The 14547-nt window shown below is 50.9% G+C and overlaps 5 protein-coding genes across 5 annotated transcripts; 1 reads left to right on the top strand and 4 right to left on the bottom strand.

The window, feature by feature from the left end:
• Positions 1–1142: 1142 nt before the first annotated feature.
• Positions 1143–1400, bottom strand: EJ05DRAFT_425160 (uncharacterized protein; the record flags this gene model as incomplete). Its single annotated transcript, XM_033741495.1, has 1 exon — positions 1143–1400. A coding segment is annotated over one exon (258 nt), but the record flags the coding sequence as incomplete, so codon positions are not given.
• Positions 1401–4565: 3165 nt separating this feature from the next.
• Positions 4566–4967, bottom strand: EJ05DRAFT_418268 (uncharacterized protein; the record flags this gene model as incomplete). Its single annotated transcript, XM_033741447.1, has 2 exons — positions 4566–4685; positions 4746–4967. Coding segments are annotated over 2 exons (342 nt in total), but the record flags the coding sequence as incomplete, so codon positions are not given.
• A 785-nt stretch (positions 4968–5752) lies between these two features.
• EJ05DRAFT_497238 (uncharacterized protein) lies at positions 5753–8583 on the bottom strand (the record flags this gene model as incomplete). The annotated part of the gene is made up of 2 exons (XM_033746516.1): positions 5753–8412; positions 8463–8583. The coding sequence occupies 2 exons, from the start codon at positions 8581–8583 to the stop codon at positions 5753–5755; spliced, it is 2781 nt and encodes a 926-aa protein (XP_033604839.1).
• Positions 8584–8728: 145 nt separating this feature from the next.
• Positions 8729–10015, top strand: EJ05DRAFT_473302 (uncharacterized protein). Its single transcript, XM_033743376.1, has one exon. It carries the CDS (start codon positions 8787–8789, stop codon positions 9624–9626), a length of 840 nt encoding a protein of 279 aa, XP_033604838.1. The 5' UTR covers positions 8729–8786; the 3' UTR covers positions 9627–10015.
• On the bottom strand, positions 9986–13515 carry EJ05DRAFT_507934 (uncharacterized protein). Its single transcript, XM_033747964.1, has 3 exons — positions 13212–13515; positions 11230–13161; positions 9986–11179 (listed from the first exon to the last, which is right to left on the bottom strand). The coding sequence occupies exons 1-3, from the start codon at positions 13435–13437 to the stop codon at positions 10101–10103; spliced, it is 3237 nt and encodes a 1078-aa protein (XP_033604837.1). The 5' UTR covers positions 13438–13515; the 3' UTR covers positions 9986–10100.
• Between the last annotated feature and the right edge of the window lie 1032 nt (positions 13516–14547).

Here is a 14547-nt window from a genome sequence, read left to right as displayed (position 1 = left end):
CTGGCAAATATGCCAAACATGATCCTTCTACCTCAAGCAAGCGAGTCGCGTGCTCTTCAATTGACCCTGTTCCATAAGTGCTATCTAGTCCAGTTGAGTCGTCTCAGCACTCTATGTCTATGCCACATTAGAGCCTCGAGAGCATGAGGAACTACAGTTTATGGAATTGGCTGTAGAAATCACAACATCACTAAAATATGGAAACGTTGAGAATCATAAATGGACAGTCAATAAGGAGACGATGTGTGTTGAAAGAATTCTATTCGGTTCATCTAGAAGCCATCCACCCAAAACGCCAGCACCCCGAAAATAAAAGATAACCCGCTGCCCTTGGAGCCTTCTCCGGCCTTCCCAGCAGGCCAAACCCACCGAAATGAAGCCTCTACAAGCTATTTCTCGTTAGCGCAAGCACGTAGAACAGTGACAATATAAGCCTACCGATGAGTCTCAAGCTTTTTGCGTGAGGCCATGACCTCCCGCTCTGCGGCTCGGTACTGCTCATCGATGAGCATGTACTCAGTCATATACGTGCTTTGCACGTATCCGTACACCTCGCAGTAGCGATCTGCGGCTTCAGCAAGCCGTTGCTGTACTCTTTCAGCGCGCTCTACAGCGGCCAAGTACTCCCTGATCTGCCTGCGGTGCAGAGCAGTGATGACCATGCGCTTGGCAGCGATGATGGCCTTGTTGAGCATGGTGGTTGGGTCGGTAGTAGTTGAGGATGGTGACAGAGGAGAAGTTGGTAGTGTTGATTGAGGTTGGTAGTAAGAGTGCACTTTGTGATGTGTGAGTATGGAAAAGTGGCTGCAGGGCATGAAATAGCAGGACATCAGCCATTTATATACCTGATGGGCCCTTCGTGGTTTGTAACGGGTCGATATTGCGAATCCATGGATCGTTTCGAATTTTCAGAGCGCATCTTCAGAGCGCACCTTCAGAGCGCACCTTCAGAGTGCCACATCTACCAGTTGCACACGTCGTGTGGAGCTGCCACAATTTCGGCTGCCACAAAATCGTCCAGAGGCAGTCAGTAAGATGACTGAAAATGTATCGTTGCTGTTAACCATGGAAGGCAGCCAAATCATCCCGTGTAGACCGTTCCGGTGCCTCCGAGCTTGAAGGTTATTCGAAGAACTGTGAATGAAGAGATGTATCGAGGAATTACCTGTATCACGATCAAATCGTGATGACAGGTATGTCCAGGCTGCAGCTGCTGTGTCGCAGGACGTGAGACCTATTACTAGGTCTTGATGTATAGACGAAAGCAACATGATCATTGCTTTATTGTCTTTTGCATCCCAGTCCAACACATCTGCATGTAATTCTGTGATGCCAGCACCGAAAGGTCTTATAATCCTGCCAGAGACAACTGGCCACAATTGTGCATACTTAAATGCAATTGTCCATGCTGATCTCCATTCAGGAAAATTCTTGCCTCGTGAAGATAGCTTGGGGAGAGAGGAAGGATCGAGCTTGAAGTTGATAGACATCATGAGGTTTGTTATCAACGTATTCTCGAGTTTTGCCTTCTCTTTCTTTGTGCGGGACCTTTTCTGGCTCCGACTCTTTCTCTTTCTTATTGCTTATTCGTATTGAAGGCAGTGAGGGCGAGAGGGTCGAGAGGACCGAGAGGACTGTGCAAAGGATCAAGGGAACGATGCAGCGGAAGGGAGTTGATGGAATTGAAGTAAAAACTTGATGAGGTTTGTTTTCATCAAAGTATGGGGTTTTTCATCAATATAAAAGGAGAATGAGGCTCTGGAAGGCTATTACAGTGAAGAGCCGGGCTCATAACCTACACTTTACAATACATTGAATTTCATCAAATACTTCATTCACAGTTCTTCGAATAAAGGTCAGGCAGCAGACGCATCTCCATCACAGCCAGCACTCCTGTACATAGTCTCGCCTTCTGCGTTCATTGAACGACAAAAATCCGTGCATAGAAGGTAGCATCAAACTCGTAGCAGTCACGATCGTTAAGAAATTCTTACATGAAAAGAAGTTCCTTCCCACTGTACGTGTAGTGCTACAGACAAATAAACAATCACAGGAGCCCCAACGAACTGAACAGCCAGTCACAATAGCCATCTACATCCAAAGTCCTACCCTCTTGTAAACATCCCACTCGTCTGCGCATCTATAGGTACAAGCCAGGTCGCGATGCTAGCTCATCACCTGCGGGCTCTCCGGTAGAATTCAAGCTCGGACTCTCACAGAACACTCGTGCTGATCTGCTCTTGAGTATTTCAATAATGCTTGCTCCCAGTCAAACCACATAGCAAGCTACAAGGTGAGGAGTCCAGCTATGAGCTCTCACTAACACATTTATGAAGATACCCTACACCTATTCATTCTTCCAGACAGCTGTCTCTTTACGATACGAATCCTCCCAGAGCCTTCGACACCTCCGTAGCATAGTCTCTCAACATCGATTCCTCACACGAATTATGTATTCAGAAGAGAAGCTAGTTGGAAGCAGGTGCTATGCCGGCATACCGTGGTCTTTTTCCAGAGTTCCACGCTCTGATCCGAACCGTTTGATATGGTATAATAGTTTGTACTTCCGAGCCGTAGCATGCGTGAAAAATGAGTGTATCAAGCTATTCATGATCCTATTGTAGGGTCTATAGCGCTCGCTGAGCTTTTAATCGAGTTCTGTCAAATGATGCTGTGCCTTTTGGTCATTGAAAATGCATATAGAGTGCTCAGTCATCAGTTTGTTCGTTACCTTTATCTATCTAGTAGATGTACATCTTTCTTCCCTGACCTGATATCGGACAATATGGCATACTTGGAGCAATGAAGATCGCCTCGCACCAGACAAAAGAATTAAGTCAGTGAATAATGCTATGATATGCTAACTCAAGATCAGATACAGACATCGATAGCGAATCCTATCAAGCAATAACAATCGGTTTTGGATCCCATTCCTTACCTCCCACTGTCTCTCCATGCATAACTCCATGCACATACACCTCACCCCTCAACTCATATACAACCGTGCCCTCTCGCCTCGCCCGGTCTTCCTCCCCTTTTGGGTCCTCCGTATCTACAAACTTCTTCTCATTTTTAATCTCTCTGGACGCGGCCATCGCGAACGGCACATACCCACCGGGCATGACCATGATCGAAAATCCTTCAGCTAGATCGGCAGGGCCGATGCCGATATAGCCCGTATCTGTGACGAAGAGACAGCGATGGCGGCATCGCTGGTCAAGGTTGCGCGCGTACTTCGGTTTGCGAAGGAAGACGCTCTTTAGGAGAGGATTGTTCTGGAAGTAGATTTCGAGTTGTTCTTCACTGAGTTGTGAGACCGCCGTCATCCATGCTGCGTCGCCTCTTTGGGCGTCTGACAGGCTGAGGCCGGCGGGGAAGGGCACTTCTGACTTTTCTGGTTTGGTGACATCTCGGACTGGTGCATCGCTCGAGATGGGGTGGTTAGTGTGAGCGTCGCTCTGCTTCTCTTGATTCAGATTCTCCTCAGACCTCGCTCCTGCCTTGGGCTGGTAAGAAGACCCCCCGTTGGACTGGACCGAGATGTTATTCTCCAGTGCAGGCGCGCCAGGTATCACGTGATTATTCTTTATCAAAGCTGCCTCGAAGTCGCTCGACCACTTCTGGGCATTCTCTAGCTTTTTGGCAGCTTCTTCCTCTGCCCATTTCTTGGGTATAAAGACGTTTGAGCCTAGAAAAGATGATGAACTGTTCCTGATTCCTGAGCGGACGTAGGTAACAAGGTCGTCAATCACATGGCGAGGGGCAGGTGTCTCCCCCTCCAGAGTGTCTGCAAGAATGGTTCTGGCGAGCACCTCAAGCGTTGACAGTCCGTCTCGATCATTGAAGCCAGGTCGGGCTTTCAAGAGCACAACAATTGCTCTCCAATCGACGTTCTTGTGGATGTCCGTAATATGACCTAAATGAACTGCGCCCGTCTCAAGATATAGTAGTTTTTCGCGATGTGCTATACGAACTTTTGGGATAGTATTGCCACCTGCACCAAATATGTGGCCTAGCTCGTTCCGGAACGGTAAGCATTTTTGTCGCCCCTGAAAATGAGGGACCCAGGTTGGCAAGGTACTCGTTGAAACAACCCTGGACGATTTGTACGCAAGAGACAAGGCGTACAGCCCACATTCCTCAAGAAGTCTGGTGGCACAATGTATAAAGACATCCTCTATATCTACCTCCGGGGAGTAGTCGATGCGAAATTCACGTCCCGTATCATTATCTAATGATAAACGTATTGGGGAAGTACTTGCAGGAGATGTATGTTTGTCATCTCGACTAAGCACGAGACTGAGACCGGCATAGACCAGATCACGTGTATCTGTCGCATTGTGTCCATGAGCTGCTGCAACATAGTCTTGCCACCGCCAAGTTCCTTTCACTTGAAAATCGACTCGCTCACTCAAAATTGCCCGAGTCCCAGTGGTAGATGCATTCTGTAGACTGAGTATCATTTGGAAGGCTGACTGGACGGGTATACGGTTACGTTCATCAAGACGATTCGCAGCCGCTATGAGCTGGTCTGTGCTAAATTCGTGCCTCCCTATGACAAATGTTATATCCCTAGCCAACAGTATTTCTTGGATGATCCAAGCTCTTTGAAAATATCGTCGGCCGAATAAGTGCACTCTGGAGAAGTGTCGCAGCAAGGCTACGCGCGAAAATGTCAATGGCCGCTTCTCCGCAACCCAAGTCTGGAACTCGTCAGACTGGAAGTCAATCCTTGGTCGAAAGACGGATCCCATGATCTTGACATCATCGAGTGGCGACGGACAGCTGCCGAGCCAAGCGATCACGCGTTGGGCAGACGTATAGACTGTAGGCATATGGAGGACTTGCGAATTCCTCTCTGGGATGTCTCTTTGGTTGACACAAATTGCATCGATCCAAATCTTGCCAGTGAACTTTGATTCGCGCAATTGTAATAGACATTCATAGAGATTGCGGGTGATGGGAATGCTTCGTCTATTGCAAATTATATGGTACTGTCTGAATTTTGGTTGACTGGCATACCCCATACAGCGACAACAGGGAACGATACTGAGCAAGGCACAGCAAATGCTATAAATATTCCGCTTCCAGGAGGTGTTCTTGTCCCAGGAGTACGACAGGGCGGTATAGTCGGGGCAATTCGCCAATGGCACCTCTTCCAACCAACAGACGAGTGGCGAGAGTGAAGACGCAGGAGCAATGGAGAGAAGACGAATATTATCCGGGTGACTGAGCTTGTCATACTCGAAAGAGCTCATGGATGAATGCTACGAGGTTGGTAAGTAAGAGGGCGATTGATGGCGCAAGAGTGCCTATTGACCTTTAACTTCTCACGCAAGTGGCGTTGGCGATTACTGCTCGTCTTCATCGTTCGACGCGCACCAAGTTTCGTAGCATACCAAGCGATGGAGGGTAAGCTTTTAGCAATTCTGGCACCGCTGATGATGACGTCCCGTTTGCGGGCTTTGATTGGCGGCGAAATGGCAGGGAGCGGTTCCAACTGCATCGTGGCGTCCACAGACGATGCAGGCGTCGGTGTAGTATCGACGTTCTCCTGGAGCTGATTCATTGCTTTTGATTAATGGCAAGAAAGCAAGTGTTGCCAAAGTGCAGATTCCCTTTAGATAAGGCAACGTTCTGTGTGGAGTCTCAGCCTCGGGCGCAGGGCACAATCCTGGATTAGTTCGTTGGGGGCCGGTTATACATCAAGGTCTCAGTCTGGACTATCATTAGTCGTATCGATGAATTTCCATCACGGAGATTCGTCTCCATAGTATCCCGAGACGTCCATCTTGACAACAAGCTTCTCGACATCCATCTCGTCGCCTGTCGTCGTTGTGACCTTCTTACTCCGTCTGCCACTCAATCCACGACAGACTTGCAGGAACACCTTCGTTTTATCGTGCAGTTTCTTGTAAAGGCCATCGACCTCAGGTACATGAGGCTCGGCATGCCCAGCGAATTCAAGGATATAAGAGAATATCTCTTCCAAAAGACCTATGACCTTGTCGTGCCGTTTCCGCAGAAAGAGGGTCAGCATGATGCGATCTAGGCAGGCTTCGTGAGCCTTGCGCACGTGACCAAGTCCCTCAGAAACAACAGAGCCATACTCATGAGTGGCATCCTCTTGTCTCAAACGTATTTCGATGTTGTCTAGAGACTCAGCGAACGAAGTCCATTTCTCGCAAATGCCAGTGTCGAAAAAGTATGAGCTGACAGTGACGACAAAATGGATAGCTTCGGTTCGAAACTTACGGGCCACTTTGGACGACAGATCTCGCGGAAGATGGTTAACGACAAAGAGCATGCGTAAGAGTCGACACAGGAACTTGAAAACTTGGTCGTACTTTTCGAGCGAAGATGGCGTAATCACGAGGTTGATGGGTGAAGGAGCGTCGTACTGGAGGCGTAGGAAATCCAAGGCATACAGCGAATTTGGGTCCATGACTCTTGTGATCTCGGCCTCGGGAAGATGACGTACAGAAAAGCTGAGTCGTCCAGGAAGATCACCGTCCTCGCGTTTTCGCTCGCGCACATCCATTGTATGCTTCACATGGGATAAATAAAGCTCCGAGGAGTGGTAGCAATCACTGAGAACGCCCATCAATGCAAGCCTCAGTTCGGAGCTTGCTGGAGGCCAAGTGGTTCTAGTCCCGAGTCTCAGACCCATTGTTGCTCCAGTCCTTACCTTTCCCTTTTCTCTCTCTGCGGTCCTCAAGTCCGGACTGAACAAAGCAGTCGATAGTTGAGCGAGAAAGACACCATCGCCGAACAAATGGTATTGCCTATGGAGGTCAAGATGATGACGAAGGCCGTGAGTTCGGAAAAAAAGTCTTAAAGTGACGGCATTGACAAGCTGGGCTTGTATCCTTAGTAGAGGAATCAGCGTGAGTACCGGCGACAGAGCTAAAGGTGGTTCGAAGGTATTTACATCCCTTGGCGGAATGGCGGAAGTCCCATCTAGGGCTAGCGACATCAATGCAACTAGTTCTTGTGGGAGCTGAGACTCCTCGGGCGGCGGCTGGGAATCAAGCAGTGAGGCACTATTCTCTATGAAGTTCGCAAAGTCTATGAATGTGGCTTGACCACTATCACTGGACGATACGAAGCTTTTTTGACCTTTACTAGCGGGCCGTGAAAGGTCGCCGGTGACATATCTTTTTATGGCGTTCTGTAAGCTTGCCTCAAAGTCTTTCGCCTTCCCTGCCGTACGCTCTACATCATCCCAAGTGAAGCGCCATTGTAATTCCGGCACCTGAAGTTTCAGTCGTTTCATAGAACAAGTTGGATGCTCGGGATGATGGTGGCGTAGAAAACGAACAGCACTGCCGGTCTCAAATATCATTTCGCCTTCGGCGTCAGGGATAAAGGGAGGCATATGCTGGTGTATGTATAGGAACTCGGCGACCTTGGCTGTAACAGCTTTGTCTTCCGGGTCCGGGGCCCGTTGCGCAAAAAAGTCGTCCTCAGTCTCAAGGCCACCATACATGGTTTGTTCGTGCATTCCTGTCCACTCTTGGACAAGGTTCAGCCATGGCTGCGACACACGAGCGAGCACATGAAGATTGACAGCGTTCAGCAGAGCACTCTGTTGCCCTTTCTTGGCAACGAAATTGTATACTCTGACGACCAGAGCAGTATTCGTTCGAGCGCCACGCACATATGATAACAGATCTTTCAATTCTTGCATAAGCAGTTTCGGCTCTTTAAACAGAGCTTCGAGCTGTAATAAACTTTGGACATAACGACTTTCAAGTTGAGTGACCATGGTGGACAGCACAGTAGAGACTGTGTTTGCCAGAGCAACCATTGCGGGAAATGCTTTCGCGGATGCATATGTTCGGTCCACGAACGAGGTCAAGAGTCGGAACGTCGTACCACATTCCAAGAAGTCTCCGATTACTGCCTGAGTGAGTTGCACGCTCAGCCCCGTCATATGCTCCGCCGAAACGCTGTGAGCGACATTCTTCCCTTTGGTGAATTGAAAGAGCACTGATGATCGACCCAGACCCAAGTTAAATAAGCAATTCAAGAGGGCATCGGTTCGTATTGCTCGAGTATCTTTCTGCGTAGAGGCATTGGTTTGTGAAAGTATAGCATCAAAGACGGTAGGACCAGCTTCTGAGAGATATAATGGAGAAGGGCGATCGATTGTTTGAGATTCGAAGGCTTCCCAGGAGAAGAGTTGAGGTGTAGAATCTGATTTATGGAACTCGCACTCAAGGTCCCAAAGGTCATCAATTTCATCGTGGAGCACAGGCAGTTGATCTTCGTCCGAAGACGTCTCGGTCTCGAGAGGTTGCAGGGAATCGTCAAGACTCGCGAACTGAAAATCATCTATGTTTGGCAATTGAAGCGCTTCGTCCAATGACACTTTCGGCGCATATGGATTGTCAAGCTTGACTGCTGGGACTAAGTAACGTTAGCAATCGCAGTCGGTAACACCAAAGATTCGTACTGACTATCAAGTCCGGTCCCAGGGAACAGATCCGAGGGTTCGATATGCATATCCTTTGCGAAAATAGAGGTCTGCCATATTGCTGCAACATCGAACGGATCACCGCTGTCGTCTTGCAGCTCCATAACTACATGAGATGAAGACGCGTAAATGGAAAAGTGCGGGGAGACGCGTTTGGTGGGGCGGCATGGGCCAACTACGAACGCCAAGCCGTTCAGCCCTACAGAGCTATCATACATACTTTAGGTACCAGCTCAATCTGCTCCTACAGTCGGCCTTACGATTCACTTCCAATTGATCCTCATACACATCAATTCTTACATTCAGCATGCCGCCCCGAAAAAGAGCCAAAGTCAGCGCCGCGACTACCCCTCTTGCCGAATCTCAACCCAAAACCCCCATCGACACCACGGCCACCGCAGCCTCCCCCCAAACCGAGCAAAGCCCCAAAGACCTCGCCAACGACCCATGGACCGACGACCAAGAATCCCTCCTCTTCAAGAACCTCATCCGCTACAAACCCACTGGTATGCACAAGCACTTCCGCATGCTCTCCATCTCCAGAGACCTGCGTTCCCACGGCTACACCGGCAGCGCATCCTCCCACACCCGCATCCCCGGCATCTGGCGCAAGCTAAACGCGCTGTACGACCTAGAGACCCTCGACGATCGCGAAAACGGACACAATTTTGCCGAAGATCCGGATCCGGAGGATGCAGATGACGAGGACCAGATGCCGAGCTTCGAGCTGCCGGACGACGAGTTTGGCGACTTAATGTGGGCGCGCCGATTCCCGCCGAGCGACGCGGAGAGAAGTAGCTCGCCCGAGCTTCCAGAACTGCAGTTTGGGAGGGACGATGCGCGGCCGATATCGTTGGGCCAGGGTAGCGTTGGGTCAGACGAGAAGGAGGAGGAGGTCGAGGTACAGAGCTCGCCGCCGGCGAAAAAGGGGCGAGCTGCAAAGCTGAGTGGGCGGGGCGTAAAGGGAAAGGCAGCGTCCGCAGGGCGCAATAGCAAGGCGCAGTCAGCGGTCTCGGACTCCGTGGGAGATGATGAGGAGGATGGGGAGGACGAGGATGAGGCTGAAGAGGAGTCGGAACCTGAGGACACCAAGGGAGGCCAGAGGGCGAACAAGGTCCGGGCTACGAGACGAACGCGCAAACGCTGAAGCGTTAGGAAAACGAAGCAGGACCTCGAAACCATCGCGAGTCTGGGCGGCCATCGCATCACGCAAGGCGAGATTGACAGACTGCCATATGATATCGATCGTGAGACACAATCTCTTGTAACATGTTCAACGATGCGCACATATACCCCTGTTTACTGCCGACTAAACGTCGCTAGACTCATAATTATCTCATGTCCGTGGGTATAGGCGCAAAAATATACCCATAGTCTGTCTATATCGCAGAGTCCAAAAACAGCTTTGCGACATAGCAATGAAATAAAGCAACAATTGGAATTAATCAAAAGGTCTGTCTCCTCGTGTCTAGGTGGTCTGGGATACTGAATGTCAATGATGATTGTGTGAAGATTATCATATAAGTTACAGGGAGCGAACCAAATCAAAGGTGAATAACCTTGGTCATGCCCTATGATAACGCTAGTGTGTGTGTATGTGCCGATAATAAACAATGCCGTGCTAGAAACCGCTCAATAACTCCTTCAACGTAATCGGCTTCCGGACAGCATTCGAGAAGCCCTCATTATAACTAACCCACACCCGGCCTTCCGCCCTCTCATGCTCCTTACTCTTCTTCTTATTCCGTGACGTTCCATCGCCATCACCCTCAACCCTCTCCTCCTCCTTCCTCAGCACCCTCCCAAAGAAATCCTTCTTGACCATCGGTACCTTCACGACAGAACCAACCTTCTCCGCCAAACCCTCTCCGGCGTTGGCATCCATCAGTATATCAACATCCACAATGCCACCTCTCTTCTTCCGCTCCTCGTTCTCCCTCTTCGCAACCTCCCGCCGATACTCCGCCTCCAGGACCTGCCTGACCGCAAACCGCACCTTTGCCTCCGCCCCGGCACAACCACCCAGCGTCTCAAACACCGCCTGTGCATCCAGCGGCGGCTCCATGCGAAACACCCAGTCAGCGCGCGTGCCAGGTCCGGCTGCGGCATCGTACTCGACGCGACTGCGCTCGAACCGCACGCCCGTCGCGATCATGGCATTTACGGCGCGCGCCACGAGTTGCTTTTCTGCGCCGCGCCGCACGGACGCTGTGCTTGTGTTGCTGAACTTGGATGTGGCTGATGAGCCAGATTGAATAATGACGGGCTTGACGTCTGGGGCTAGCATGCGGGTGACGTACGGCAGGAGGTCGGTTGCGAGGGTGGCCGGAGAGCGAAATGTGCGGGTTAGTGGGAGGGACAAGGAGGCGTGGAGGGCGGAGAGGGAGGCTTTGTTTGCTTTGAGGGCTTCGGATGCGGAGTAAGGGGCGGTAGGACCGGTGAAGGGGAGCGGCTCGCTATCGGATAGGGAGGTGGTGTCGTTTGTGCGTGTGTTCTGGGCCAGGCGGGTGGTAGAGGAGGCGAACAGATGGTGGAAGGCGAGGGGCGTTTGAGAGAGGTACGGTGCGAGTTCCCACTCTTGGCTAGTATGCACAGAGGAGCTGATTATGTCGTGGAAGTGGAGCCACTCGTAGGCGGTGTTGGGTTTGGTGAGGAAGGTGTCATCTTGGTAAGGATAAGTCGCGTAGTTGGAGTGACAGTCTACAATGGATGCGTAAGTAAAGGTCTTTAGTTGGTTCAGGTGTTCATACCTGCGACAATCTTGTCAGCATCGCCGCTCGTATCCACCATTTCTCGCAGGCGCTGCATGGCACGACTCTTGTTTGCTTCGGCGACACCTACTGGGCCATCCCTTTCAGGCGCGAAGGGATCAATGTCGACAGGAGCCACCATAGTCGTCTTCGGGAATCCAGCGTTTTCCTGGAAGATTCTCTCTGCGACCTCACGAGCTCCTCCTCGTCCTAAGGAGCGAGCAGCGCCACCCCCATGGCCAAGGTCACCCAGTATGTGCTCCTCCACCCATTTCTTCGTCAGACGCATCTCGCCTTTGTCCACACATGCACGAAGTTTGCCTGCAACCCATTCACCAACTACCATGACGCTGCGTATGTCGCCTTCGCCAGTTCCAGTTCCATTGCCACCTTCTTTACGGTTACTGACTCCCCAAGTTGCCTCGCACAAGCGCCGAACACCATCCGAATCGCACGGGATACCTTCTTTTTCGAAAACGGAGTGAATGCGAGATATCACCATACCCAATGGTGGTTTCCGGATGTGGACGACTTCTGCCAGGGAGCTCTGTCGCAGAGGTCGAAGGGATGGGTGGTAGAGGTCGTTGCAGATCAAAATGATAGGCCGTAAAAGTCTGAACTTATCACCTTTTTTCTTCCGTGCTGCTGGCGTGGCAGCTGGAGTCTGTGAATTAATTACGTTCGCATTTCGCTGGTCAAGGTGAATTAGGTCGATCAGAGCTTTGACAAAGCCCCCTTCTCCACCTCCACCACTGCCACCCACTACACCATCAACCTCATCAACGATGACACACACCGGACGGCCTGCTTTGCGTACTTTGCCGTCTGCGGTATTCGAATCGATGCCTCGAACGTTCTCGGTTCCCACCATATCACGAATGCGCCCCTTTACAACGTCCTTACTGCGCTCGTCACTGGCATTGATTTCCTTTGCTTCGTATCCAGCCTGTCGTGCACAAACGTGTGCTAGAGTAGTCTTGCCCAGGCCCGGAGGTCCCGTAAGCAGCAGAATTTTCCTGTATCTCTGCTCTTCAGTCTCAGCATGGACTCCTGAGCGCGATTTTGGCTTTGGCCTATTGGAACCGGGGAACACGATCGAATCCCAGCCTTTGAGCCAGCGGAGGACTGAGCGATGGGTTCTTTCATCTCCCACAAGATCAGTGAACTTCTTTGCTCGGTACTTTTCGGTCCACATTAGGGTTCGCTTCGGCTTTGTTGGTGCAGCTTGTTCTATGGATGGCAGAGGCTCTTCGAGACTATGTAGTCTCGCAGCTTCCGCCTTCGAAGCGTCCTCACGATTAGCGTCATCCATCAGTTGGTGGATGTTCAGACCATAGTAGCATTGGCGGGCTTCTCCTGGAGCATAATTGGATCGCGAGGCGATTATTTGCTCATACGTTTTTGCAGTCTTCTTTCTTCTCTCTGCAATAGAGACGATTCGGCCTGATTCAGTCGTCGCTTTCGCCAGCTGAAGCCCTCCATGTCGAGTCTCGGTAGGCGCTACCTCACGATTCGCTGTTGACGCTATCTCCGCGACTGATTCGACTGCTTCAACCACATCACTGGGCTGACTAACCTGGGCAGGATCCATAGGTGGGGGAGAGCTTTTATGCGTGAATTGCACCGCTTTGCGTTTGCCGAGCCTGGCTTTTAGGTCATCTGAATCTTCTTCCGAGTCATCGTCGTCCTCCTCTAGAAAAGGCCCGGCGGTTTGACGCTTGTTGGCATCGACTACATCCAATGGACTCCTAGATGGTTTCCCATCGTCCCCAAGCTTCCTTCGTTTCCTGGGGGAGTGCGCAGCTGGAGACGAGGTCGCTGGATAAGCTACTGGAGACGAGATGAACGGCATAGTTCTCGTCGGTGGGGAGGACGGGAAGATGCTACTTTTGTTGCTACTCGCACGCTTCACCCGCGTTCTCGTTGGTGTATCTGTGATATATGAGGCAATGCAGACGCGCTCAGCAATAAAGGAGCTGTACCAAATATATAGTCTTCCTCACTCCGAAATGCGTCAACAGATCTCCAAGCGCGATGCTGAATCACAATGCCTTCTCTGTTTTTCGTGATCCTGGTCTCCTCTATCTGTTGCAGCTGGGCTTCGATCTCGTCAGAGTGGTTTTCAGATGGCAGACGCGTGTCGACTTCGGAATGCAAATGAATAGCTGGATCAAAAGATGTTGGTATATCAGGCGAGGATGGATACATGAATGCTCAAGCACATATTGTCAATAATATTCATGTAGTCGTACATAGATGCTTTCCCTATCACTCGCGTTGAGAATGTGTGCTTGACTGAGGTTCAACGCGTCTCACGCGATGCGCGTAGAGTGGCACGCTAGGTACGCTCCTGGACTAGCCTTGGGGCGTGCTAGGCAGGACCTCGGGGTAGTCTGTGCATAGCTGTGGCGCATAACGTTGGATGTGGCGGCGGGACCAGCCGCTTCCCCAGATCAAGAACCACAACACAAAAGCTTGACAGCCACAGCCATCTCGTCTGCATATTGGTGCGGAGCAATTCAGATTCCAGAATTATATGTGCCGAAATGTCTTCTGCCCAGCAATGAAGACCCTAGAAGAAGTGTGAGTACCTGCATCGGAGATAATTCCCTGCCGTGGTTGCTCTGCTACACCTCTATAATCTCCGGCACCATGCCTCCAGCATCAGTAGCAGTTATGTCCCCTTTCTGGTGGCTATGCTTCCAGTCTGGGACCGAGTGAAAGACCCTGCCTCAGTACGCCCACTCTTTAGGAGAAATACCAACTCCTTCGCCATGAAGCTGGGAAGAGACTCGAGGTCAGCCATCGAGCCATACAAATATGTGTCGTCCCGGGTGCAATTATGGCTTCATCACATCAAACAAACAACTACTCCCATCAATTCAACTCACTCATACCATCTTGAGTGAGACTTTGTCGTCTCATAACATCATCGAACTACCTACGAAAGCTTAGTGTGGATAACCTATACATCCATCCATTCACCATGCACTCTTCGCACATCCTCGCACTTACTGCCCTCTTCTTCGGCCCATCGACATTGGGGCTACCTGTCGCATACGACGACGGTAAATGGCACAACACCTCCACTTTCACCCAGTTTGCACCCGAGTCCGAGGCCCCTAAAGCTCCCCCAATGCCTGTTGCGCCAGCGCCTGCTCCTTTACCATCTGCTCCGCATCACGTCGTCCCAGCACCCGCTCCATCGACATCCATTCATCCCCCTTCTCCACCTCCACCTCCAGCTCCAGCGAAGGAGCAAGACACACGGCCACCACCTCCTCCACCGCATCCCTCACCTGCCCTGATCCCGGCCTC

This window comes from Pseudovirgaria hyperparasitica (assembly GCF_010093815.1).
Source record: "Pseudovirgaria hyperparasitica strain CBS 121739 unplaced genomic scaffold EJ05scaffold_2, whole genome shotgun sequence".
NCBI lineage: Eukaryota > Fungi > Ascomycota > Dothideomycetes > Acrospermales > Acrospermaceae > Pseudovirgaria > Pseudovirgaria hyperparasitica.
The sequence above is the reverse complement of the archived record's forward strand: the minus strand, read 5'-3'. Positions and strand labels throughout refer to the sequence as shown.

What these genes read in the sequence shown, in the direction of transcription:
- EJ05DRAFT_473302 (XM_033743376.1), top strand. Translation starts at nt 8,787, where the DNA reads ATGCCGCCCCGAAAAAGAGCCAAAGTCAGCGCCGCGACTACCCCTCTT.
- EJ05DRAFT_507934 (XM_033747964.1), bottom strand. Translation starts at nt 13,437, where the DNA reads ATGTATCCATCCTCGCCTGATATACCAACATCTTTTGATCCAGCTATT. An exon ending in TGAGGAAGACTATATATTTG is followed by an intron (nt 13,162 to 13,211) that starts GTACAGCTCCTT and finishes CATATATCACAG; the next exon opens with ATACACCAACGAGAACGCGG. An exon ending in TGCTGACAAGATTGTCGCAG is followed by an intron (nt 11,180 to 11,229) that starts GTATGAACACCT and finishes CATCCATTGTAG; the next exon opens with ACTGTCACTCCAACTACGCG.